The sequence below is a fragment of the Podarcis bocagei genome (genome assembly GCF_964188305.1).
Source record: "Podarcis bocagei genome assembly, chromosome: 6".
Classification (NCBI taxonomy): domain Eukaryota; kingdom Metazoa; phylum Chordata; class Lepidosauria; order Squamata; family Lacertidae; genus Podarcis; species Podarcis bocagei.
This window is the reverse complement of record NC_138130.1, coordinates 85,904,104-85,930,775: the sequence shown is the minus strand read 5'-3', so window position 1 is coordinate 85,930,775 and position 26,672 is coordinate 85,904,104. Positions and strand designations below refer to the sequence as shown.

The 26,672-nt window shown below is 39.7% G+C and overlaps 1 protein-coding gene across 2 annotated transcripts in view; it reads left to right on the top strand.

Moving 5' to 3' along the window:
* CUL5 (cullin 5) overlaps positions 1 to 26,672 on the top strand; it is a 32,804-nt gene that overhangs the window by 1,371 nt on the left and 4,761 nt on the right. Inside the window, exons 2-18 of one of the 2 annotated variants that reach the window (XM_081197642.1) lie at positions 6,650 to 6,759; positions 9,086 to 9,185; positions 9,602 to 9,778; positions 10,448 to 10,589; positions 11,507 to 11,652; positions 11,734 to 11,814; positions 13,024 to 13,117; positions 15,472 to 15,602; positions 17,004 to 17,111; positions 18,550 to 18,614; positions 19,362 to 19,494; positions 21,245 to 21,376; positions 22,762 to 22,885; positions 23,045 to 23,220; positions 23,345 to 23,506; positions 24,950 to 25,068; positions 25,860 to 25,983. In XM_081197642.1, coding sequence (XP_081053768.1) covers positions 6,650 to 6,759; positions 9,086 to 9,185; positions 9,602 to 9,778; positions 10,448 to 10,589; positions 11,507 to 11,652; positions 11,734 to 11,814; positions 13,024 to 13,117; positions 15,472 to 15,602; positions 17,004 to 17,111; positions 18,550 to 18,614; positions 19,362 to 19,494; positions 21,245 to 21,376; positions 22,762 to 22,885; positions 23,045 to 23,220; positions 23,345 to 23,506; positions 24,950 to 25,068; positions 25,860 to 25,983 — 2,124 coding nt within the window. Of the gene's footprint in view, positions 1 to 6,649; positions 6,760 to 6,794; positions 7,641 to 9,085; positions 9,186 to 9,601; positions 9,779 to 10,447; positions 10,590 to 11,506; positions 11,653 to 11,733; positions 11,815 to 13,023; positions 13,118 to 15,471; positions 15,603 to 17,003; positions 17,112 to 18,549; positions 18,615 to 19,361; positions 19,495 to 21,244; positions 21,377 to 22,761; positions 22,886 to 23,044; positions 23,221 to 23,344; positions 23,507 to 24,949; positions 25,069 to 25,859; positions 25,984 to 26,672 lie in introns of those variants that run through there. The other variant, XM_081197643.1, reaches the window with a different exon arrangement.

Sequence of the window (26,672 nt, the reverse complement as noted above, 5' to 3'; positions counted from 1 at the left end):
CCCCTTGAACTCCATGTATCCTACAAGAAGTGCCAGCCTTTTGCTTCTGAACACTAGTTTGTTCTGATGTAAATGAATCCCATCTTCAACTGGAAGCATGGACTGAGAAGGGTGATGAAATACTACAAACTTTAATGTGCTCTTACACTCCACGTTTGGGATCCTTTCATCCCTTTCATTAATTAAACTGAAAGCAGAGGATGGGTAGGCTGTAGAAGGCAGGTAAAACTCAGGCTAGGAACAGAAGGACCGGAGCTAGGAAACAGATTAGATAACAAATCAGGAGCATAGGCAGTGAGTGGGTGAGTGTGTTTGGGGACATAAAAGAAAAACAAGTGCTCAGTATTGTAATTGAGGATTGGAGATGCTGAAAAAAAGAAAATCTCAAAAGGAGTAAAGCTGTCAAAGCAAAATAGTGCAGGAAGGGTGGTAGTGGGAGTGAGTATGTAGGGGGAGAGTATTCTTAAGAAGCACAGATGTAGCAGCTTGTGTGTGCGCAAGATTGTGTGTGTTTGTGAATAGCAGAGGGTAGCCAATGTGGGACCCTCTGGAAATTGTGAACTCTCAACAGCCACAGCAAGCATAGTCAGTGGCCTGGAGTGGTGGGAGTTCTAGTCCAACAACATCTGGAGGATACAGCCTTAGCCCTTCCTGGTATATAGCAAAGTGGCAATAATTGAGGGTAGGGCTGGAGAAATCTCCAATACAGATTTTTCCCTCCCCCAATCTTATGTGTGGCTGACCCATTAAATTTGATTTTTGTCCCCAAACTCAGAGACTGAAATAAAGAAATTTAGAATGTTTTCCATTCCTGATAGGTATTGTAACAAATTGTCATTTAATCACTAGGCTTGGGTGTTATGCATTAAGCAGGTTGGCACTAGCTTTTTTGAAAATTGATGTCTGGTGAACTTGTTTTAAGCTAAACACTGCTGTAAGAGATTGTAGAACATAAAGGTATATTTTATTATTTGCTTATTAAATGTTTATGCTGCTAATATAACTTAAATCTCTAGTTTAAAACAAAAATACAGCAAAAAATTCCTAAATATGAGATAAAACATGTGAGAATGTTATAAGCTATTTTGCTATAGCAAAATAAAAATACAATAGCCAAAACTTATTTGCTTTATGCAAAATGTACAAGCCCAAACCATTGAAAAAGTGTTATTGTATTAAGTGACTTATTTGATAACTCTTGTCCCCTGATCATGTTGCTGTCAAATGATAGGTTGAGAGAGGACAACAGACTTACTTTTCTACCTCTTGTTGATAAATAGATTTGTAAAATTATTGTAATAACTTTCAGGAGAAAGTATACTCTTGTGAAAGTTAACCTATGCCTTTTTCCTGTACACATCAAGATATTCATAACTGGAGAAATGAATGCCATTTATCCAGCAGATAATTCAGATACTTCGAAGTTAAAATATAACCAGAATAGGTTGTTTCGTGAAGGTGAAATTTCAGTTTTCACTGTTTTCTGAAAATTATGAAAGAGGTTTAAGTTTTGCCCTTGTCCGAATTTGTAGGTATGTATAACCAAGAGAAGGGATGTAAAATAGTGCCCATGTAGAAGTACAGTGCTTTCTTCTTGAAACAATACTCTAAAAACATCTCCAACATTAAAATTAAGTACATGCAAACCTAAGATCAAGCAGGTTGAAATATTTATGCTTTTGATCTTACTTTTGATAGGACTGGGATTATGAAGTGAAATATGAGGCTGCTTTTAGAAAGAGGCAGTTACCTCAGAAGTCTTCCAAGAAATATATAGTGATACCAAATTGAAATGTCGAGGCCTTGATGGCTGTAATCCATCTGTCAAACTCCCTTTTCTAGAGCATGTTGCAAACCAGTGGCCTGTGGGCCTCATCTTCCCCTGGAGGTATCTTTATTTGGCCACCTGATGACTCTTCTCTAACCCCATGAGGAGATATTTCAGGAAACACACATTCGTTTATCTGTAGTACCAGTGATGATGAAGACACCCCATCTGAGTGTATGTGCTGGGGGATGTCAACTTAGTAATAGAGCCAGACCATGCATGGTAGGCTTTAATGGCACTGGCTCTTTAAAGTCTGAAGAACTTTAATTGCCCCAGAGAGTACAGAAGTTTGCCATCCGTGCACAATAGCATTCTTGGCAAATAAAGCCCAACCTCTGAACTGCTTCCCAGTTACCTGTGGCTTTGGAATAGGCTGAGCTATTAAACTAGGTACGGTAAATACACTGTTTCTCCCTACACGTCACCATCTAGTTGGAGTTCTCCCGTTCTTTCTACTAGCAGACAGGCACTTCTCGCTCTCTTTCTAGAGCCATTTTTTCTTCTTGTCTTTCTATTCAACGCAGGCAGGTTCTTGGCTTAGTCTGCAGGAGCCAGGTCAGATCAGTTCGTTCTTTTGCTCTGACCAGGGCAGGAGAACCAAGAAGTTAAATAAATAACCATTGGCTCTTTTTCTAATTTAGTCCCCCTTTCTTCACCTTATTACGGAGAACACGCACCCAGCCTCACAAGTGCAGATCAGCCCTTCCTTCCTACTCAGAAGCTAAAAGTATACAAAAGGGACAAATATGCCCAGTCATGAACTTCCCTTTTGGCTTTCTGTCCTTTTGCCTCCCTCATTCCCTGCCTTACCACTGGTCTTTGCCTCCCTCTCCATCTGGTGGTGAAATCCATCTCCTTTCCTTGTTTAGGCCTGAGGCAGGTATTTGAGATTGGCTACCAAGTGCTGGATCTCTGGGGTTTGTTAAGATGCCCAGGCCTAAGTGAATGCATTATGGACAGTGTTCATATGGCTAACAGCTATAGGCTGAATTGGAGTATGTAGGAGTATGTCTCATTGACAACAATGCAGTGATGTCTGAATAAGCCACAATACAAATATATTGTGGCTTCTTTCTCTCTCCTAGGGTCCTTACTCTGGTGCAGTCTGTACATCATCACTTGTCTCAGCCTCTCTATAACCCCTGATTTCTTATGTCGCCCAGTCGTTGCTTCTTGACTCCATCAAGTCAGTCTTGCAAATTAGGCAGTTGTCACTTTCCTATCTACTGCCACCGCCTGCTAAACTCCCTAAGTTTTGACTTCGGCAACAAAATGCAGCAATAAAACAGATGCTAATGTGTTGTAACAGTAGGACCAGAATTCCATTGATTTGCAATGAAGCCATATTAAAGCAGTCTTTGGACTTATTTTTCATGTTTCAGGCATCTATAATGTTGGCTCCTAGAACAAATACAGTGATAAAAAAGCCATGTGAACCCTAGTAGTCAATGGAGCATATATGATTCCAATAACATCAGTAAATTCTTAGTATTTAGTATACAAGGCTCCCATGAATAACCACAGCATATGATGCTGTCATGGGTATATAAAATGGGTAGATAAAATGTTTTCTTAGTATCAGAGTAGCTTCTGGCATCTGCTCAACATCTGAGTAACACTTCCTCTTAAATTCTCTGCCAATATACATAGTGAATTCGTTCATCCCAGCAATATGTATGTGTATGAAAATGTTAACTACTACCTGATAGTAACCAGTGTTGCTCAGAAATTCTATGAAACCAAGAATTACTGAGTTTTATAAATAGATCATTTGTTTTTAGGTGAGCGCACACACCCTCATTGGCCTGATCTGAGCGTCCAGGTCAGCCCCAACCTGAGCGACACCCAAACTGGACCTGAGCCCCAATCATTTTGGCTACAGGACTAATGCTTATTTAGGGTTTTAAAAATTCCTCTACAGTCAGGAGTGGGGCAGGGCATGGAGACATTGTACCTCCCCCCCACTCCACAGACACTGCAGAGAGCAAGAGAATTAAAGCCTAGTGGGCGAGTGCTGCTTCACCAGCGTGTTCCTTGCAGGGAACCCACTGGTGAAGCAAACCTCTGCAGCCAGCAGACTTGTACCCTTGAGGGGTGGCTCCTGCACGGCTTCTGTATGTACTTGACTGTTGCGCCAGGCATGCCTGCCTACCCCTCACCGATATCATTTCCCCCCAGGGTGTCCCAGTTCATTGTGTTGCCGGGTCATGGCATCTCCACTTCCACTGACAATAGCACCTCCTCCCACTCCCACTATCTTCAAATGTGTCCAAAATGTGTCCAAACTGGTGCAGGTTGGAATGGTTCTGCCTACCATTTTGATTCAAAATGGCCTGCAGCCATTTCCAAACATAAACGAAAACTCTCCTCCATCAAATTTGATGATGATATCTCAAGTGGCATCTGAATGCATTGAGACAAACCATGTTCTAAAATATAATACTACTACTACTACTAATAATAATAATAATAATAATATAGAATAATATATATAGAGAGAGAGCGTGTGTGTGTAGATGTGCCTTATGTGCTAGTGTCTCTCTTCCTAGAAAAGACTGCAAATCAACTTGCCTGGGGTGGGGTGGAGGGCTGCTGTTCTCAGCTACCTATGAGGAAGACTGGAGTGGATGGGGACAAAATGATGTTTGCAGAAGGTATTCAGAGTCTGAGGTTCTGCAACATGTCACAATAGGCTACCTGCAGTTGCTTAAGGTAAAAAGCTAAAATTTTGCCTGCCACGCTGTGCTAGAAGACTGACTAGAATTCTTCCCTTTTGTCCCTTTGTATTACTGCTGTGTGGAATGAGGCAATGGCAACTTGTTATATAGGCATAATTGTGCCAGTACAGTTAAGGTAGATAGGTAATGAAATTTTATACCATTGTAAATGCAGAACATTCTCTGTGTTATTAAAATCCAGGCAATTTGTTCAAATTGTCTGAAATTTAGCAGGGGCTTTCTCCATGTTGATACATTAAATGCAACTAGCTTGCTCCATAAGTTAGCTATATCTGAAGAGAACTGTTGAGGAACAGTTAAGTTGCACCAGTTCCATTTCCCTTCATTTGAGGCCATTTTTGCTGTCCCGTAAGATGCCATAGAATCATATAATTGTTGAGTTGGAAGGGACCCCTTGCAATGCTGAAATCTTTTACCCATGACCCTGAGATGAAGCGTCTGCTTTTTCTCAGTCATTTAAATGCACCTAGAATAGTAAAGAAAGTTATATTACAAATGTCTGGCATTTCAATTTTGTGAAAATCATTATCCTCATAAAGATAACTATCTTTTAAAGTCTCTGTGTAAGTAACCAGTTAAAGGCAAGTCATGAAGTCATGCTTAGTAAAAAGATCAAAGGAAAGTTTGGGCAAATAGTGTCTAAGTTGTAAGTGAGCACAATATGTTTGAATGCAGAATGTGTTTGCTTCTTGCATGGTGCAGAAATTGGATGAATGCCGTACAATTTCCTGTTCCTCTCCCATCTAAATATGGAAAATTTGTGAATGTCTTAACCCTTCTCTTAAACTGGACGCCAGTCTCTGGAGAACAACAGCGGGAGAGAGCAATTGCCCTTGTGGGCTTCCCATGAGCGTCTGGTGATGGCCACTGTGGGAAAGAAGCCTTCACTCTGATCCAGTAGAGACCTTTGAATTTCCGAGGCTCATGATATTTCGTTGCATTTAATTTTTCAGTGCTTAAAAACTCCTAGTATGGCAACATGGGTTAGTGTGGGTTAGTGCAGTATGGGTTAGTGCAGTATGGGTTAGTGCAGTGTGTTATTTGGATCTGCATACAGTGTTTTCTCACATGGATTTCTGTCCCTCTCAGTTTGCATGCACTGTCTCCACTGCAATAGGCTTTCCCTGATCACAGGGTAGATGTGGTGTTTCCACTTTGTCTCTATCACTCTCGCTTGAAGGAGAATAATTTTTGTGTGTATTTCTTTATCAGCTTTGTTGTTGACTTATGAAGCAAGAACATTAGAATTTGTGAAAAGGGTTCAGTGCAGGCACATTTTAAGTGTCAAGTATATTTGCATGTATTTTTCCTCCTACCGTACCTTTTTGCAACAAAACAGCAATATTGACACACTGAATATGCTGGACTGAGAGCAATAGAGCACTGTGTTCAGTTGTGTTTAAATGGACCCAAACCGTCTTGTTGGCGGTCAGTTGGATTACAGAGTGCATGTACCTCACCTGGATGTATCTGAAGAGTTTTGTACTTCAGAATCTGCTTCCAAGTTTAAAATGTGCTGCATAAGGTTAGTCCATATCCCTAGTGCTATAAGGTTACAGTGGTGTTTGAAAACCTCCAGCACAATGCAGATAAATAAAACAATGAAAATGCATTTTGTCAGTTTTTCATTGTCTCCCCTTTTTGTGGCTCATGACTTAAAAAGCTTCTTGTTTAAGTTCTGGGCTATTACTTAAATGTACCTGCTGGAGTATCATGTACAACTTAGGGGGATAGGAGATGAATCTCTCATTGGGACATTTTTAAAACATGGCTAGTTCAATATGTTTGAAGTCTGAACCTAGGAAAACCAATGTGTGCTGTGAATTCTACTAAGTTTGTTCCCCTGAGGATTGCAGATAACACGGTGTGATCATGAAACTTCACAGGGTAAGATGCAATGAGTTATTTAAAGAAGTGGTTGTCTAGTTGATCTATTTGACTACAGGTGGACTCAAGTGCACATGTAATTGGAAGCCCCAACGAGCAAAATGGACTGGATTCAGAATAAACATATATAGGATTGGGCTGCAAGATTAATTCTTATTTGACCTGTATTTAAAGTATGCTGTCTTCTTTCTTGAAGAATAAAGGTTCACTTCAGTTTGAAGACAAATGGGATTTCATGCGCCCCATTGTTCTGAAGCTTTTGCGCCAGGAATCTGTCACGAAACAGCAGTGGTTTGATCTATTTTCGTAAGTAGTGTGTATCATTTGTAATTCTTGGGTAATAGAACAATGGTAATGGTTTGTAATATCTTGTTGAAACAGTTGTTTAAGGAAAGACCCTGTAATAGACTTCTTACTTAGGATACTCATTTTTTTCAAGATAGCTAGCAATTGACTTTGAAAATTAGAATGGTAATGAAGTGATTTATTTGGGATTATCATTTACTTAAACTGTTATGTATTGATGTACTGTGCTCATAGGTTCCACATTCAAGTAATTTTTCTCTGATAAAATGATTGGACAGTTATTTTTATATAGCACAATCTATTGCTATTCTGTCAACAGAAGTCTAAATTCTAATCAGTGCTTTACTCAGAGCTGAAAATATGCTGAAAAGAGCAATTTCTGAAGCTAATAGCAGCTTTTAGCAGTGCTGCGTTTACAAAATATGCGCACACACAAATGGATCTCAGGACGTATTTATGGAACACACATACCCTTTTTTAAAGAACATTTGTTTCATTTTTTGTTGACAGGGTTTTTCTTTCTAAAGAGTTTTTCTAGCAGTAGAAGGGGCTTGCTTCCTGGGCTGTAATGGTCACTTGAACTAGCAAGCCCCTGGCTATCAGGGCTCACTCCAGTAACCTATGAATTCCCCCTCAAGTTGCTCTTGCCAAAAAAGGGAGTTGCTGTTAAGCCTTTTCCTGACATTCTCTCCCCCACCCCACCCCTCCGGCCGATGTTCCTTGAGCTGAGAGATGAAGATTGGGAGGTTGGAGGATGGAGACACATGCATGGGCAATCATATGTTCATAGGAGAGATGGTACCCATGCCTTGTATGCAAGTGAGCTTACTTGAGTGTGTAACACACCATACTTGCTGACCAGAGGGCCTCGCTGCTCTTAGGTAAGCTTGTGGGCTTGCCCTAATATGATTTCTCTCTCTTGATGTGTGCTTAGAATGAGCAGATGAAGGTGACCCTTCCCTAAGTGGAATTAAAATAGTGTGGCAAACTTGAGAGGGAAGGGGCAAGCAATCGGGGGCAAGAAGTATTGAGAATTTCATCACCAGCTCTTGCAAAGGTGAAACATCATATGAGACATCTTTGCAGGACAGATTGCCATAAAGTGACTCCATGGAAGATTTGGCAGTCACATGGGTGGCAGATTAAGTTGAAGTAGATGTAGTCCTACTCTGAGTACACACATTGAAATTAATGGATATGTCTAACTTATGTTAATTAATTTCAATAGGTCTACTGTGAGTAAACCTTAGTTGGATACAACTCATAGGTTTGCTAAGCTCCAGATCTGATAGTTTCGAATAAGGACATAAAGAGCTTCTATATATATGGAGTCATACCAATGGCTTTTATAGCATCTATATAAATGGTTGTCGGCTGGTTTTATCAGTGGGGTAATCTTAAAGGTGGGAGAGTGGCCAAACCCTCTCCCTCTCCCTCTCCCCAAAGGGACATGTTAGAAAATCCAGTTTCTTTCTGATACTTGAAGTCAGGGAAGAGACACACTGGAGTTCCTAAGTGAGAGCAGAGACAAATATTGTCCACTTTTAAGCCATTTTGCAGGGAAACCAGATTGATAGCTGGCTCGGCGAGTGAGAGAAGGGCTTTTCTTTATTTGCTTGCCTGTGCCTTCATCTCACTACCTCATATTGCTGGAAGTCCAGAAGGAAGAAGGTGATGAGCACCTGGGGTATGTGAGATTGTCAGAACATCTCAGGAGAGCAGCTTTTGCTAAAAAACCGCTGGTTGGTAACCTAATTATGACCATTAGCAGCTCTTCAGGGTCTCAGTCAGGGCTGTCTTAGACATTACCAAAACACCTTCAACTGGGGAAGCCAGGCACTGAACTTGGGATGCTTACAAAAGTATATGATCTAGCACTAAGCGCAGCCCTTTCTTTATGTGTGCCTCATTAAAACGGTTCCATTTTTTTCCGGGGAGATGCTGTTCCTCCACCTGGAAGTAGTTCTGTTTCCCAGGACGGCAACTTTGGTTAGGCATACTCTGTAACAGTGGACTTTGTAAATGAATGATAAAGTGCCAGATTCTTTTTTCTACTGTGAATTATTTGACTTCAGACATTAATATTGCATGTACAGATTTGTACATGCTGATATGTCTATTTAGGACAGCCTAATGGACAAAGTAATGTGTGGTCCCACTTTTCCCAGCTTTGGGTAGGCACTATATTGTTGACATTTACATGGGGTTGCTTGAGGACTGTATATAGGTTTTGTGGACACATTATTATCAAGTGGCCACTTAAACTGAAATTTCAGCTATACAGTTTAGTATTATCTTGACCTGACTGAATGTATATATTTTCTAGGGATGTGCATGGCGTTTGCTTGTGGGATGATAAAGGCCCAGCAAAAATACACCAGGCTTTGAAAGAAGATATCCTTGATTTTATTAAACAAGCACAAGCAGTAAGTTTTCAACTTGTCAACAAGTATATTCTTTTCTCCTGATATCTCAAAAGTGTATTTTCTCAAAGGCAGCTCAACTTTGCATACAGAACTGAGAATAACCACAAACATGATGGGTCACCTAATCCAAATCTCCCTGAGTAGGGCGGTGTGTATTGTGCAAATGTTGGGCGATTGTCATCTTGTAGCTTTTTTACAAGTTTGCGTTTGTAACATCAGAGTTCTCTGTGTTATGTGTGGCATAATTTTTTTAAAAAAAAGAATCAATAGCTGCATTGGTAGTAGGCATTAGAAATACTCGTGTGTGTTTTTATACTGTATCTGTCTTTATACTGTACCTGTGATCTTCGGATGAAGGGTGGTATAGAAACTTAATAAATGAAGATGACAATATTTTGAGCCATCTCTTCTTTCAGAGAGTGCTGAGCCACCAAGATGATACTGCATTACTGAAAGCCTATATTGTAGAGTGGCGTAAATTCTTCACTCAGTGTGATATCTTACCCAAGCCATTTTGTCAGTTAGAGATTACTCTCATGGGCAAACAAGGCAGCAATAAGAAGTCCAATGTAGAAGACAGTATTGTACGAAAGGTAAGTGCTTTGCTGTAAATATACACCATCACAAAGAGAGTGTGTTGTAGCACGAATACATGGCATAGCATAGTGAAATCTTGCATCGTCTATAGTTATACTGAAGCATCACTTTAAAGTGGGGGGTCAGAACTGATGATTTACTGAACTGCTTCTCTTTCCACTGCCAGACACAATTCCATAATGCAGTGCTTTTCATCCAGTGTAGTGGTAGCTTTGCATATTCCTGCTGCTTTTTTCTTAAACAAATTTGTAGGTAGGTGATGAATATGTTCTTCCTTTGAAAGTGTGAAGAGTGTGGCCAAAAAAAGCAGTTGGTTTATGTTTTCCTGAGTTTTAAAGATAAGACGGAGTGAGTGCATAATTAGCTGGAGTTATTTAAAACACACTTTCTACTCAATTAACAATGCTCACTATAAAGTGACTATATACCTCACTGGAGACCTTTTTTTGTTTTTGTTAGTCCTTGGTAAAGAGAGTGGCAATTGTAACAGAACATTTGTTTTTTTGAATAGCTGTCATGTGGGCATGCTATACTATTTGAGAAATAAGTTTTAATATGAAACTGAACTTTTGACAGGCCCTTCAAGGACCAGTTTTTAATGGGTTGCCTCTTGAGAATTTGTACATACCTTTTAATGTTATTTCTTCTTCATTCTGTCTTTGCAGCTCATGTTAGACACTTGGAACGAATCCATATTTTCAAATATAAAGACTCGCCTTCAAGACAGTGCAATGAAGCTGGTCCATGCTGAAAGGCTAGGGGAAGCATTTGACTCTCAACTTGTCATTGGTGTTAGAGAATCGTATGGTATGTGTTGTTTTATGGGACATGTCTTCAGAACCCCATTAATATACAAACCATCATAGTTTGCCTCCAGCTACAATTTGCATTGACAAAAGGATTGATGACAAGTGTACAGAAAAGACCAGTAATCTCTGTAGTCCAGCAGCAGGAGCAGTTTCCAAAGGTGTTTGAACTATAAGGTTTTTTTTCTTGATGCTTGAAACTTGTCCCTTGTCTTGATTAGTAAATAAGGAATTTCTTCAGACATTTCAATCAGTTATGATCTTAAGATTCATGTTACTGCTGCTTTTGCACAGACAAATGCCCTGGGATTTTTTTTTGGGGGGCGGGGAGGAATCTGAAATCCCATGGGCTGGTGGAAGTCAAATTCGATATTTTTTAAACACTACCCTTTTTGGTGCTGTAAGTTCCAGAGTTAGCCCTCCCTGTCTGGCCCAGCCCTTGCCCTCTCCTAGAATGCCCATTTTTCAGGTCTTATGCTGGAAAGATCTTTCAGTAATGACTCAGGTGACTGAGCCGACAGGTTGAGGGAGTTAAGACTGGCATATCTTTGCCTAAGTTGGTATATGGGGCTTACGCCAGCATAGCCCAGCAGCACCAGGAGTCGGCTGATTAAGCGAGAGATCTTGTGGGTCTTTATTCGCTCATCATGAGACAAGTCTTGGGTTTGGATTGCTCCCTTACCTGCTAACTTACAATCTAAAATTGCCCTAAAAAGCACACTTTTATTCCTCTTATTAGACTTCTAAGTTGCCATCGTCTTATGTCCAGATGATCAGGATTTTTTTTAAAAAAATGGAAAGCTAGACTATGTTTTTTCTGCCTATTGTTATATTCATTGTCATTAATGGGAGAAGTAAGTGTGTTTCATCATATAGAAGCCCAGGAAGAATGCTTTAACTTTATATTCCTCATTTCAGTTAATCTGTGTTCTAATCCTGAAGACAAACTCCAGATTTATCGGGATAATTTTGAAAAAGCATACCTTGATTCAACAGAGAGATTTTATAGAACTCAAGCCCCTTCGTATTTGCAACAAAATGGTGTTCAGAATTACATGAAATATGTAAGTTCAAAGGTGTTGGTATGAAGTTGTTGGTCCTGTTAATTTTAATATTCTAAGTAATTGTTGTTCTGCTCTCTACAGGCAGATGCTAAATTAAAGGAAGAAGAGAAAAGAGCACTACGGTATTTAGAAACCAGGCGGGAATGTAACTCTGTAGAAGCGGTATGTGTTAGTTTTAGCTATATATAGCAGGTATAATTATATACAATTGTATACCCATTTACGTGGGTGCAAACATCACGAGCTCTGTGGAACTTGTGTATGGGATTGCCCTGTAGAATGTGTACATGCTTCTGCTTTTTAATCCCTATGTTTTAGGACCCTTGTTCCCTTGATTGTAATCTTTATTAACTGTTTTTAATATTGTAATTCAAAATTGATGTAACCCACCCTGGAACTTCGTGGTGAAGAGTGGATGATGATGATGATGATGAAGAAATAATACATTAGTCAAAATGTGTATAAACATAATTTTATCTACTATAGGGGGTGTCCTAAATTTGCTTCATACTGGGGAGTTCTGTATTTTGCAAAACTGGAGACTAGCTGATTTCAGATGATCCTCCAAGCCAGAGCTTCCCAAACTGTGTGTCACATGAATACTCCCCATGCTCCTCCTGGGGCTGGAAAGGGGTTAGTTTAACCAGCAGTTTGCTAGTAAAACTGAATTGTCGTGTCACAAAATGATGCATGTCTAAAAAGTGTGTCACCAACATGAAAAGTTTGGAAAGCTCTCCTCCAAACCATAGTTTGAGCAAGCCCTCCAAACCAGAATTGCAAAGCACAAAATGATCCTGGTGTGCTGTCCTAGTTTGAAGGGTTCAATCTCCCCCAAACACTTCACCCAAAATGTCTTCCATATCACAAAAAAAGACAACCCCCTCCCATTACTCAGTCTCACAATCAGAGAAGTCTCCACACCAAAGGAAAATGGATTGGGAGGGAGGAATAAATAAGCAAACTCAGGTGTAAGTTCTTAGTTACCAGTTCTTTGAATGATAAACTGGATTGGAAAGAGTTTAAGGAGTTAATAAGTTCTTGGTGTCTCAGCTGCACAGATGAAGTGGCCCCACATCTGTTCTGTCTTCTGTGTAGCCTAATGTAATGGCTGCTATCAGGTGACAATTCATGGAGGGAGGAGCTTGACTGTATTCCTTCTGTTTCCTCCACTATTATTGCCTAATGTAATGGCTGCTGCAAATTGTGGCTTGATTAAAAGAGGAAGTGATTGATTGAGGCATGAATGAGGGAGGGAGAGAGGGGTGTGTGGAACGTTCCTCATCCTCCAAAACATGATTGCAAGATCATCTCAATTCAGCTGATGTGTTTCTACATCCTAAGTACACTAATGGTTGCATTGTTACCTTTCAGCTTATGGAGTGCTGTGTGAATGCTCTGGTGACATCTTTTAAGGAGACAATTTTAGCTGAATGCCAAGGCATGATCAAACGAAATGAAACGGAAAGTAAGTGAAGTGTAGCATAAATCTGTGTCATTAGATTGGTATGGACAGAGTAAAATATATATCTGATTTATCTTACTGCTTTTGTAAAGAGTAGCACACAAGAAATACAATTTGATGTAGAACCAGTTCAGAGTTGCTTCCTGCCCTGCATGGCTATGCTTTTTATATAGTTTGTAAATATATTTTATCACATGTTTCTTTGTTGCACTTTTATCCTACCCTTTCTCCAAGGAGCTCAGGGTCTGTGTACAAATTTATTCTCCCCATCTTAATCCTCAAAACAACCCTGTTAATTCCATGAGTCTGAGGAATAGTGGCTGGTCTGAGGTGGGAGTGGGAGCTGAGTGGGAGCTGAAATCTGTTCTTCCTGCATAGTCTAGTAGTTGAACCACTATATTGCACATCGGGATGTTTATATTCATCCATTGCAGTTTCAATGCATTTCATGTAACTGAATGAGGGTTAATCCAGTGGTAGCTGAAAGCACACTTGGCTCCACCATATTGCATTATGATTGCTGCTGCATGCTTTTAGCTGTATTTCAACACCCTTGTCTGTCTTTTGGGTCTACTTAGTTTTTATCATTTAGGTGAACAGGCATATCTTTAAGCCCTAGGAATGCTATTAGTTTATGTGCCTTTTTGGCAAAGGTTTATGTTGATGTCATTCTGAGTTGCTTTTCAATACATTATTATCCATGGGTGGAAATCAGAAGAAAGAGACTGCATAAGCAAACAACCCTGCACACTATAACCTTTTGTTTAATTTACCCCACTACATGGTATATGTTATTTGTGGGTGTTTGTTTTTTTTTAAAAAGCAATTAGTTCAAAATGGATGATTCCACCTTTCATGGTATAAACATCTGCAGTTAGGCCTGGGAATTCAAAAGGTATCTGACCTTTAAAAAATATGCTTGGCTTCTCATCCTGACAGCACTTCTTTGGCACCAGTCCAGAGCTGAATATAGCAAGGTAGCAAACGTCGTACAAGTATAACTTTCATTCCTCAAGGGGAATGAGACTTTATGGGAACTTGCAACTATTGAGAAATTGATTAGTGAACTTGGGCTATTGCAGTGAATTTCACTGCATAGTCCTGGAGAAGACCGGTCCATAAAACCAGTTCTTCTCCCACAGTTTTGCTTTCCTCTGCATCCTTCCCTGAATGATTCAGTGATTTATTTGTTTTACATACTTAATTTGAATTATATACTGCTTATTCTTAAAAACCTCTCAGTGGTTTACATAAAATGTAATTCTGACCCTGGCTGACTGTAGGCAGCAAATCAGGAGTCCTCCTTGAGGATGCATTCTTTCTCCTGCCTTCTCTTCCTTTTCCTTCTTTCCTTCCTTCCTTCCTTCCTTCCTTCCTTCCTTCCTTCCTTCCTTCCTTCCCCGCCTTTCCCCCTTATGACCCTCAAGGTAGTTTCTCTTCCCTTCCCTTCCAAGGGTTAACTATAGTTCTCTTTCATGGTCCCAGTGCAGTCCCATTTATCGGTACTGTGCCTGTGCAGAGCCTTATTTTGGAGCCTTCTAGAGCTAGGCTACTGTTTTCTGCAGGCAGCTCACCCCCATCTTAGCACACACACTCAAAAGGGCCATGGCTACTACTGTTCTGTAAGTTCCCTTTATCCACGTCAGTGGTAGCATAATGAGAGACTTCCTACTTGCCTGTTCTGTCAGAGGTTGAGCTTGGCTATTTAAAATCAGCACTATATTCCTTTTTATTCTTTCTTTACTATAGTGTATTTTATTAATACAGTACATACAGATTTTTAAAAAATATTTCACATCTGCTTTGATTGCTGTGAGCCTCAGGGTGCTTCTGTCTTCTCCCAACATTTTACTTTATTTTTATTTTACTTTATTTTCACAACATTTATATACTGCTTATATACACATATACCATAGTTCAAAGCCTAGATTACAAGGATCCTGGTATTGATTAACCATGGTGTGTATGTGATGGAAGACTATGGTTAATGCTAGAAAGGAAAGGGGAAAATTGGTTCATGGAGGAGAAAGTGTGCATTCTCAAGGCTGGCTTCCAATTTGCACATTGTGGTTTGTACAGGGCCCAGGTTAAGCCTGAACAGACCCACTGGATAATATCAAGTCATTATTCATAGAATTCCCACTGATAGTTTGTGAAGTGGAGGAGCGTTTTGCAATTAAGAGAGCATGAATCAAACATCTTGCAATTTGTAGACATTATTATTTGAATTTATATACTGCCCTATGCCTGGAGGTCTCAGGGCGGTTCACAGAATAAAGCTTCTCTGGAATAAAGCTTCCAGGTGCCTTGCTACAGATGAATTGACTTGTGACTTCTTCAACTTTTTTTGTCTTCAGAGTTGCATCTAATGTTTTCATTGATGGATAAAGTTCCTAATGGAATAGAGCCTATGTTAAAAGATTTGGAAGAGCATATCGTTAGTGCTGGATTAGCAGATATGGTAGCAGCCGCTGAAACTATTACTACTGTAAGTAGGTGTTTCTTGACTTTATCCCTTACCCTTAGAATGCTTTCCTTTTATATCAGGAATATTTTGCAAAACTAATTCTCAGTTTGGTGTGAAGTAGGTATCCAAAGTGTTGGTTGCCTTTTTCTACTGCCCAAGAAATCATGCAGCCAAATGTTTGCAGCTACGTCCAGTATGATATGCTCCTTCCCACTTCAGTCCCTGCCTTGCCCAGGAACACAGTCTCTACTAAATCTTGAAATAAATGTGTGAAATTGAATTGAAAACCAGGCTGTTTACTAGATACAGTAGGGAAATATTGCTGCTTCCTTAAAATCATTGGGGTTTTAAAATTTCATGAAATAAAACTGCAAGCTTTTAATTTTATTGGCGTTATTAAACAATTAAAGATTCCTATTACAAATTGAAACTTTGCTTCAAAGCAATCAGCACAATGAAGAGCAAGCCAAATCCCTGGAATGTGGGGATGTTAAAAGAACTGCCACCACACTGGCAAGATAAATTCCCTGCACCAGATTTAATGGTAGAGAAATTAACCATGGCTCTGCCTTCCAATTTGCATTTAGAGTTAGCACATAGCATGCCATTGAGGGACTTCCCAGTTGTGATACGAATGAGCAGTCAGAAGCCTCAGATTTGTACATTCATTCTCTCCAACTTTTGTGTGCAGCAATTCCCTACCTCCAGTTCTTGTTTGAGGCCAATCTTAGTAAGCAAGTTTCATCCAAACCATGGTTAGTGTCAAACCAGGTGAATTGCCATGCATACTAGTCACACCAAGCCCCAAACCTTTAGCTGGTGGTTCACGTAATGCCAGTCTTTGGTTTAGCAGAACGTCTGAATCACTTCTTGGGGTGAAATTGTATTTTTTTGTAATAGGAAAAGTAGCTGAAATTGATGGTGGCCTGTAAAGTCACCTCTGCCTTCTAAAGAACTGGGACATCTTCCTTAAATGAAGCAGTTTTATTGGAAGCACCTGGTGTACTTTTCCAGTCTATAAAAAGGGATGGATCAAAAAGCTGACAGTAACCAGATATCTGTCAGATTGGCCACTAACACTCAACAATTTCCATTTTTAATATATTTTGAATAGTTCTTGTTCCTTTGTTCTAACAGTTTGTACTTAGCAGAAATTTCTGTAGAATATAGGTTCTTCCAAGAAATGTGTTTTAGGAATATAATTCAGAAAACTTTATATAAATTGTTTGAACTTAAAATTGGTAATGTGCTTCATAAAATCTAGCAAAAGTAATTACTTTTGAGCTCAATACCCTCCATGAAAATAAGTAATTCACAGAAAATTGGTTTAGTTTACCAGTGCCACTGATTAATAATAATGTGCTATTTTTTCTCACAGATTTGGCTTTTTATTTTTTGTTGCTTTGCTTCTTCAATTTTTAGGATTCTGAAAAGTATGTAGAACAATTGCTCACATTATTTAATCGATTTAGCAAGCTGGTTAAAGAAGCTTTTCAAGATGACCCAAGATTTCTTACTGCCAGAGATAAGGTATGATTGTTATTAATTCAGTTGTCCGTTTGTTTCAGTTTTTAATATTGTGTGTTTTAAAACACAATGACATACTTCATGTTTCAAGTCTACAATTTGTTATTGATGCTTATGGGACTTGCATGATGTAAATGAAAAATATAGTAACTAGGCATCTGACTGTCATCTTAATAATTCTCTATATAGAAGTAATTGCAAGATTTCAATCATATACTTAATACAGTTACATTTGACGCTGTCACAGCTATACATGCCTAATTAATCATGATATGTCAATATTGCCCCAAACATCTAAGTCGGGGATTTCTTAAGATGATTATAGAAATAGTAGTGAATTGAAAGTCCTATAACTATAAACTGTATATAAAATGTTGGAGAATACCATTACAAGGTATGATGATATAATAAGACTAGGTGCACTGCTGATATAATGGTAGGTTTTTAAATGCAGGCAACAAAACTCTTACATTTCTATGGATAGTTTAGCTAGTTCAGACATCATATTCAGCTGATTTAATAATTGGGATTACCCTGCATGTGTCAGGAGTGAGCTAGCAGTAAGTCACCTGGAGTAAGTGAACTCTCTATTAGAAAAAAGCAGGGTCTGCACAGGCCTAAATGAGCACATCATCTCTTCTTCAGTAGGTCTTGCCCCAGGAGACAGTTGCAGAGACTGAAGGTCCACAGCTGCCTGTCACTTCTCCAGGGTTTTCCTCAAGCAATCTGAGACACTGCCTGTGCTTTTGCTCCTCTTGCTAAAGCCTCTCCTAGTCCTTGGGAGACTCTCCTAGTCCTAGTCCTTGGGAGACCAGCGGGAAGGGGAGCTAGTCGCAGCAGGAGAGGGAGACACCCGTGCTTTTTCACCAGTCTGACTCACCTCTGCCTCTTGGCTTCTCTCACCCCCCTCTCCTGCTGCAGCTTCTGGCTCTGATTCTGGACTTATCTCTGCCACAGACTTCCCCCACTCACTAAGCCCTATTACCTCTTCAGCTTCTGACACCTACTCCTTTCAGTCTTCTCTCTGACCACCCATCGGCAACCCACCTCCAGTACCCAGGCTTTGAGCCTTCTTCCCTTGGGGAAGCTGGTTCCTGCTACCTTTCCAGCTGGTTCCTCCTACCATTCTTCTGTGTCCAACCTTTCCATGACAGCATGTTTGCACACACCTAACCTCCACCCACCTATGTGCATTTCCCCTTCTCTTTCCTGGTTAGCGAAGCATAGGTGCCAGCTCCCACTAATGCTCTTTAGCTTTCAAACTTAATATTGCAATGAAAGCGGGGAGCGCATGAACCTTCGGGGAGCTCTTAGTGGCCAAACCATAGCTTTGCAATCAGCCCTGTGTGATGTCTGAAATGAAAGATGAAGATTTTGAATGGTCGGTTTTGGAATCTGTTCCTGTGCTGAGAGTTGAATGGATGTTTTCATTTTATTTTAGGCATATAAAGCTGTTGTTAATGATGCCACAATATTTAAACTTGAATTACCATTGAAACAGAAGGGGTAAGTTGTTCGAATATTGGCTTGAATCTAATTGCATTCTGTTTGATGTTAATTAGGCAAGTTCATTATATAAAGTTGGTTTTCCAGGCCACCTTGGGCTTACATTCATCTTTCCCATGCTCGACATTGTATATTCAGTCCTTTACCATAAACAGATAATCGTAAGCATCAAATTACTAGAAGTTGCAAAGCTACATTATGTTTAAACACTTGAAACATTTGAAATTTCTGAATCCTTCCATCATAATTGACACTGTCCTGATCTAGAAGCTGAAAGAAGCCACCTTCAGAGGAGTCCTATGAAAGTGCCTGCCTTGTGGTGTTTTTGTACTGTATATTCTCCCTATTGTAACTTCTGATTGTTCATTTAATAGCAGGCCCAGAGTTTAAGTCACACACAGCTTGTGATGATCTTAGGAGGAGCTGTTTGTTTTGATAATTCTTTCGAACTTAGAATCTTCTCTCATACGTGCTGCACTGGCTTTCTGAGTACAGTCCCTTCTGCTAACTCATTTACACAAATTACTATTCTCCGTTTGAATTACATCTGTGAAATAAAATATGGACCCTTGGAAGGAAAAGAAGCAAATGGAATTTAAGAAAAGTGTGTAAACGTTTGCCCTTTTTATTGAAGTGTCCTCCCCTTTTTAATTATTAGCAAAGCCTGACTTGGTATAATGGTGTGCAACTTCAAATTGAGGGCTGCTCAGTATAATTTTGTGATAACTACTTCTCATGTTCGTTTAGTGTTGGACTGAAAACACAGCCAGAGTCCAAGTGCCCGGAGCTGCTTGCGAATTATTGTGATATGTTGTTGAGAAAAACACCGCTAAGCAAAAAACTAACCTCTGAAGAAATTGAAGCAAAGCTTAAAGAAGTGGTATGTGAAGATTCTAGTTTCTATCTGAGAAAAAAAAAATACAATTGTGACCCCCCGCAAAATTTCTTTTGATCACTCCAAAAAAGAGCAGGATTAACAGGGAGAGAGACAGTCACTGGAGTTCAATGCCACAATAGTTCAGTTCTTAATCTAGTTGCTATCTGGGTGCAGAGAGTAGCATCTTACTTTTATGCACAATTAAGTATTATTCCTTAATCTGTCTGACAGTTGCATGCAATTTAAGTTGGCTGATGTGGGGTTCAGACCTTTCACAAAATCCTCTTTTCATGCATTACTTGTGTGAAGATAGGGACGTGGGTGGCGCTGTGGGTTAAACCACAGAGCCTAGGACTTGCTGATCAGGTTGGCAGTTCGAATCCCCACAACGGGGTGAGCTCCCGTTGCTCGGTCCCTGCTCCTGCCAACCTAGCAGTTCGAAAGCATGTCAAAGTGCAAGTAGATAAATAGGTACCGCTCCGGCGGGAAGGTAATCAACGTTTCCGTGCGCTGTTCTGGTTCACTAGAAGCGGCTTAGTCATGCTGGCCACATGACCCAGAAGCTGTACGCCGGCTCCCTTGGACAATAAAGCGAGATGAGTGCCGCAACCCCAGAGTCGGCCACGACTGGACCTAATAATGGTCAGGGGTCCCTTTACCTTTACTTGTGTGAAGATGCAAAATGTACTGGAAACGTGTGGGATTGTGCCTTTAGGTCTGCCCCAATGGCTAGCAGCTTCTCCCACTTGGCCATCCTCTCATTAGCAGAGACATTGGTTCAAAGAAGCATTTGCACACAAAATCCCTGGAACTCTGATTGCACTGAGTTTGAGGGCTCAGGGCAGCCTCTAGTTGTGGAGGTTACTGCAGAAAAACTGTCAATGCTAATATGTGGATTGTGAGGCCAGGAGCAGCTGTGCAAGTTTGGCATCCTCCAACCCACAACCCCTTTCAACACACTTTGCCTTTTTATTTCGGGGGGGCGGGGAGTTATTAGTTTGTTTCTGTTTTATTACTTCCCCCCCTCCCACTTTGAATTTTTATATTGTGAACTGTCCTGTGATCTTTGCGTTAAGGGTGGCATACAAAATTATAATAATAATAATAATATTTTTTTAAAATGTGAGTAGTGTGAGAAGGAAGCTAAAGAGTCCCCATGTACTGTTGTGTTTGAGCCCTGGCACCTTTTGTTTTAGAAAAATTTAAGAACCTAGCAGTTCGAAAGCACGTCAAAGTGCAAGTAGATAAATAGGTACCACTCCGGCGGGAAGGTAAACGGCGTTTCCATGTGCTGCTCTGGTTTTGCCAGAAGTGGCTTAGTCATGTTGGCCACATGACCTGGAAAAACTGTCTGCGGACAAACGCCAGCTCCATTGGCCAGTAAAGTGAGATGAGCGCCATAACCCCAGAGTTGTTCGCGACTGGACTTAACTGTCAGGGGTCCTTTACCTTTTTATTGCACACTAATCTCTGAATGCTACTGTGTGGTCTTTTTGCAGAATCAGATACTGCTGTGATCAAAAGGGAGAAATGCAGTACGTTCAATTAAAAGTGAAACTGTGTTGTTAAACCACATTTGTTCCTCAGTGACAGCTTGAGAAGGAACATAATTATATCTGTAGTCATTTCATAGAGCATGACTGCCGAAAGATCAATTTGGGAGTATGAGCTTGCCACCTTCTGGCTCGGCTATGCAGTAGCAATAGATGTTAGTAGCAACCACTGAAACTAGTCTAATGCTTTTTTTAAACAGCTATTGGTGCTCAAGTATGTGCAGAACAAAGATGTTTTCATGAGATACCACAAAGCTCATTTAACAAGACGTCTTATATTGGATATATCAGCAGATAGTGAAATAGAAGAGAATATGGTAGAATGGCTGAGAGTAAGTATCTCAAATCCTAATGTTTTTATTATTCCTCCAAGTTTGTTGATTAAAAAGGGCAAATATCAATGTTTTAAATATAAATTATTGAGGGTCTACCTCAGGGGTCAGCAAACTTTTCAGCAGGGAGGCCGGTCCACTGTCCTTCAGACCTTGTGGGGGGCCGGACTATATTTTGAAGGGGAAAAAATGAACGAATTCCTATGCCCCACAAATAACCTAAAGTTGCATTTTAAATAAAAGCACACATTCTACTCATGTAAACACACGCTGATTCCCGGACCGTCTGTGGGCCACATTTAGAAGGCGATTGGGCTGGATCTGGCCCCCGGGCCTTAGTTTGCCTACCCGTGGTCTTCCTATTAGTATCTTTTCAGCACTGCAAATTGGATGTGTGCTATTGAATTCCCTTCTTAGAATAGGCCTTTATGTTTAAAATTAAGTATTTTAAAAAATTAAAATATTGAAAATTAGTAGTAGCTTTGTTTCATAGGACTTAGGCTTGCAGTATTTTCTGTAAAACAAAATCTCTCAGAATAAGCCACAGGACTCATAATTTAATTAGATTAAGTTCCTTATGATGATATAAGTTCTTCATGATGATATAACAGCTATTTATATACACGATGGCCAAGTGGTGGCCCTTACATTAGCTCCAGCCACTACCAGTCCTCTCCATGGGACTCTGTGAGCATTGCACGGCTCTCTTTTCTAGGCAGCTGCATCTCATATGAGAGTTTGTTTTCCCCTCCCTGAAGAAGTTAGTAGGCACCCCTTCCTTCAGTAAGTGAGTTAACCCCTTGGAAGACTTTTGACTGATGCAGGAACTTTGGGGGCAATCTCCCTGGAGGCTTGCAGAGTTACTCATTTCCTGAAAGAAATAATGTCTGCCTATATAATGGGACTGGAGGCTAAACTCTTGTTTCTGTCCAAGTCATTTGTAGGTAAACAAATTGCATCATAATGGTATCCAACCCCAAGAAACTTGGTGGAGGGGAAATAGAGCCCTAACTGTTTCTCATATAGCTATGCAACTCACATAACAGACATTTTCAGACTTGATGTGTTAGATGTGCAGAGCTGATCATTGGACATTGCCAAATGTAGTAGTTACTAAGGCCATACTAGCTGGTGTTTTCCAGACTTACATTCATCAACATGCTGCTTCATCCCACTTGAGACCATCTGGTTTTCCATTATCTGATAAGCCCATGTAGCTGTCAAGCACCCGGGGGGGGGGGCGCGGGTGTATATGTATATTGTCTATGCGGGTTATACCTTTTGAATTAACTACATTTGAAAAATAGAATGCTACTGTGCAGTACAACCCCTTCCTTTTAAAGATCCTATTGTGCCTACATTTAATTTGCCATCTCTTTATGCAGGAAGTAGGTATGCCAGCAGATTATGTAAATAAGCTGGCAAGAATGTTCCAGGATATCAAAGTATCTGAAGATTTGAACCAGGCTTTCAAGGAAATGCACAAAAATAATAAGCTGGCCCTACCAGGTACTCTTGTTTTCCTATGTTACATAGAATGACGCTGCTTAACTCCACCATGAAAAGAGTCAGTTTCTTTATTGTGATAACCTGTCAGAGATGTTTTGCTGTTAGCTATGTGTGACTTACATTCTGATTTGGAATTCATCTGGGTGTTTGTTCGTACAGCGGATTCTGTGAATATCAAAATTTTGAATGCTGGGGCCTGGTCCAGAAGTTCTGAAAAGGTTTTTGTATCGCTGCCCACGGAATTAGAAGATCTCATCCCTGAGGTGGAAGAGTTCTACAAAAAGAACCACAGCGGCAGGAAACTTCACTGGCATCACCTTATGTCCAATGGAATTGTATGTATGCATGTGCCAGTCACTTCTGTTCTGTATTTATGTAAATATGTACTTGGTCTTGGTGAGCTGGAGACAAGTCTGTACTTAAGTACAGTTCATGGATAATTTTTGGTCCCTTTAACAGATAACTTTTAAGAATGAAGTTGGCCAGTATGACTTGGAGGTAACAACGTTTCAGCTGGCTGTGCTTTTTGCCTGGAACCAAAGACCCCGAGAGAAGATCAGCTTTGAAAACCTTAAACTGGCAACAGAACTCCCTGATGCTGAGCTCAGGAGAACTTTGTGGGTATGTGCCCAGATTTTTAAACTTAATTTTATTTATAGGACAAGGGTGTGAGTGTTGGGAGGATAATTTTGAAACAAAGCTCAATTTGTTATGCTTTTTAAGTAAAATCAAGTCACCTAAAAGTAAACCATCATAATATTGAGAGGGTGATAATTGCGCATAATTCCTGAACAATATTTTCTGGGAAATTGGTTTGGTAGTCTTAATGTTAAGTCAAGTCTTATTTATTGTTATTTATGTTTCACTATTAAGGATACACACCATTCCAAGGTGACTGAGGGGTAAAAACAAAATACGTTAATAAAATCACAATAGAACAAATAACAGAACAGTGCTGTTGATGTCAGTAGGCCCTATGGCAGGACAGAAACAGAGCAGCTGAGGTCTGTGATTCCCTCCCTCTTTTGTTTCCAGGACAGTTTGTTTGTTCATGTCATAAAATTTATCACTAAAATATTTACAATCATAACTTAAAACACCCAGAAAGTTAAAACCACAATAGAATAGACAAAAAAAAAAAAAAAAACAACTTGTATGGAATTTGTAAGTTGGTTGGGCAACAGTTAATGAAGAGGCGAGAGAGAATACTGTAGCTATGAATGTTGTTGAACTTTAAGAGTTGTCATACTTCCTGTCTTATTTTTATACTGCCTTTTTATGGTTAGAATTATTGATGATGATTCATATGTTTTTGATCAAAACAGGTTGTTCTCAGTGTAAAGGGGAAGGGAAGCTATATCTCACAGTTCCAACATAGTGATGAAAAAGTGGTCAGGTGTGCATTTCATCTGCTGGTAGTTAAACATGATTACAACTTGCCAAGTAATATTGGCTCTGTGCAGCAGTTGGAGATGGACTTTTCTTCAGGGCTTTTTTGTATGGTTGGGGGTGGGCAGTCTATTATGGTTGCTTATGCAATCACTGCTCCAGAAAAAGTTGTCCAGATATGCAGACATCACCTACTTTTTACATTCGCTCTGACTCTTAATTCTCTTTTCTGTGAATAAATTTATTCCCTCTACATTTCAGTGACAGAACCAAGCCTTAATCAAAGTCTTGCCATCAGCTAAATAACAAGGCTGGATACAACCCATAAGTTTTTAATAACTCAGTTAGGTGCAAGAGCGACTTTTATACTTTTCTTTTGCTAAGAGTATTGTCAAAGAGTTAGGGACAGCTTTATTCAAAGTATTTGTATGTTATTTAGCTTTCATCGTTCCATTGTTCACAATTGCTTTGCTTGCCATGAGAATGTGTATAAGAATTGTTCCGTTTTAGCAGCTTGTTAAAATAAAGCAGGATTTCTCTGCTGTTTGTATCTAGCAAACAGATAGCATGACAAATACTGCGGATTTGCCATAATTTCACCGGAAAGCTTATTTTCATGGTGTGTATCATTCACTCACTCACTCACTCACTCACTCTCACCTTTCTTCTCAACAGTCGCTTGTAGCATTTCCAAAGTTGAAACGTCAGGTTTTGTCATATGAACCTCAAGTCAACTCACCCAAAGACTTTACTGAAGGAACCCTCTTCTCAGTGAACCAGGAGTTCAGCTTAATGTAAGATGTAGAATTGGTTTATTCCTTAAGTGCTTTGTAGAAGATGAAGGACAATTTTTGGTCCAACAATACTTAGATTTCATTTCGGAGATGGATCATATCAGAGCAAAACTTAAAATAGTTGACTTTTTCGCAGTTAATTGAGATTGAATGTTTTGGCATTGGCCTATCAGGTTTGAAATGTTCTTATATCTTATATCCTACTTATAGGAAGAAATTCAAATGTTTTCATTCTTGATATTTTTCATGATGTACTTGGGAAACATGTTTAACCAAGTCCTTTTGTAGAGGTCAGAATTTTGTTATAAATATTCTTCATTTCGGCAAGTTACAACAAGTTGCTGATGTGTATACGCATGGGTTGAACACCTGCAAGTGGGGAGATACCTATATTTATAGCGGTAGAATACAACACTTTGGTTGAGTCCCCAGTGCCCCCAATTAAATGCACCTTTTCACCCTTGTTTTTGACACTTGAGATGCACCATTTTAGGACCCACCATATTTTTGTAAGTTTTAAATTTGTTTTGAATTGTTCTTAGCATTGTGTAATGATTGTGTTTTAATATTTGTGTTGTGGTTTAATTGTTGTCACCTGCCCTGGGATCTTAGGGTGAAGGGCAGGTAATTGTAATGATGATAATCCTAATCATAATAAAGGTTGTTGAGCATTATCACTCAGAAATAGCTTTTCCTGAAATCTTGGAGAGTCTCTTAGGATTAGGACTAAGCAGTGAAAGCATCTTGCATATCCTATATATTTTGCTTCATCTCATTCTTAATTATTTCAGAAAAAATGCAAAAGTTCAAAAGAGAGGTAAGATAAACCTAATTGGTAGACTTCAATTAACTACAGAGAGAATGCGAGAAGAGGAAAATGAAGGGATAGTCCAGTTAAGAATATTACGGACGCAGGTACGTTAATCCTATATAACCTTCTGGCTTTGATTCAGTTTGCTAACTATTCAACTCTGTGATTATTTTTTTTACACTACTACAAGTATGATCTCTGTGTATGCTGTAGGATGTGGAAATTCATGTTTAACTATCTGACTTTGTGATCAAAAGGGCTCCACAATGCAGGCAGGTGAAAATCTGTTTTGCACCAAGCTACACAGGTGCAAAGCCCCAAAGGGCAACATGAACAGAAGCAAATGTTCTTATTCACAACATAGGAACAGGGACTGAGTTGCAAAATTGCTGTGGATCTCTAGGACCGTGTGCTTTATGCGTTTCCATTGGCACACAAATGGTGATATGGGATGCAGAATTCAGCTACTTCGGTTTTAGTAGAAATAAAAAGGAAACGGTCTTGTCATTCTAAGATATGCTTGGAAGAGTGTCATCCTTGCTTTCTGAAATTTCAAAGTCAGCATTCATACCTAAATGTGTCATCAAAACTATGTAACCTTGGTAGTGCCACACTGACACAACAGGTTGATTTGTAGAGTCACCCTAGCAGAAATCTATGTGTGGTGTGTTCCAGGGCCTTGGGGATGTGCACTCACTGCTGCCCAGCGGCAACGTGTGTGCTTTGTTTAATTAATTTCTATATTCCTTCTGTCCTGTTTGACCATACATTGGTAGTTTCAACCCCCTGGCTC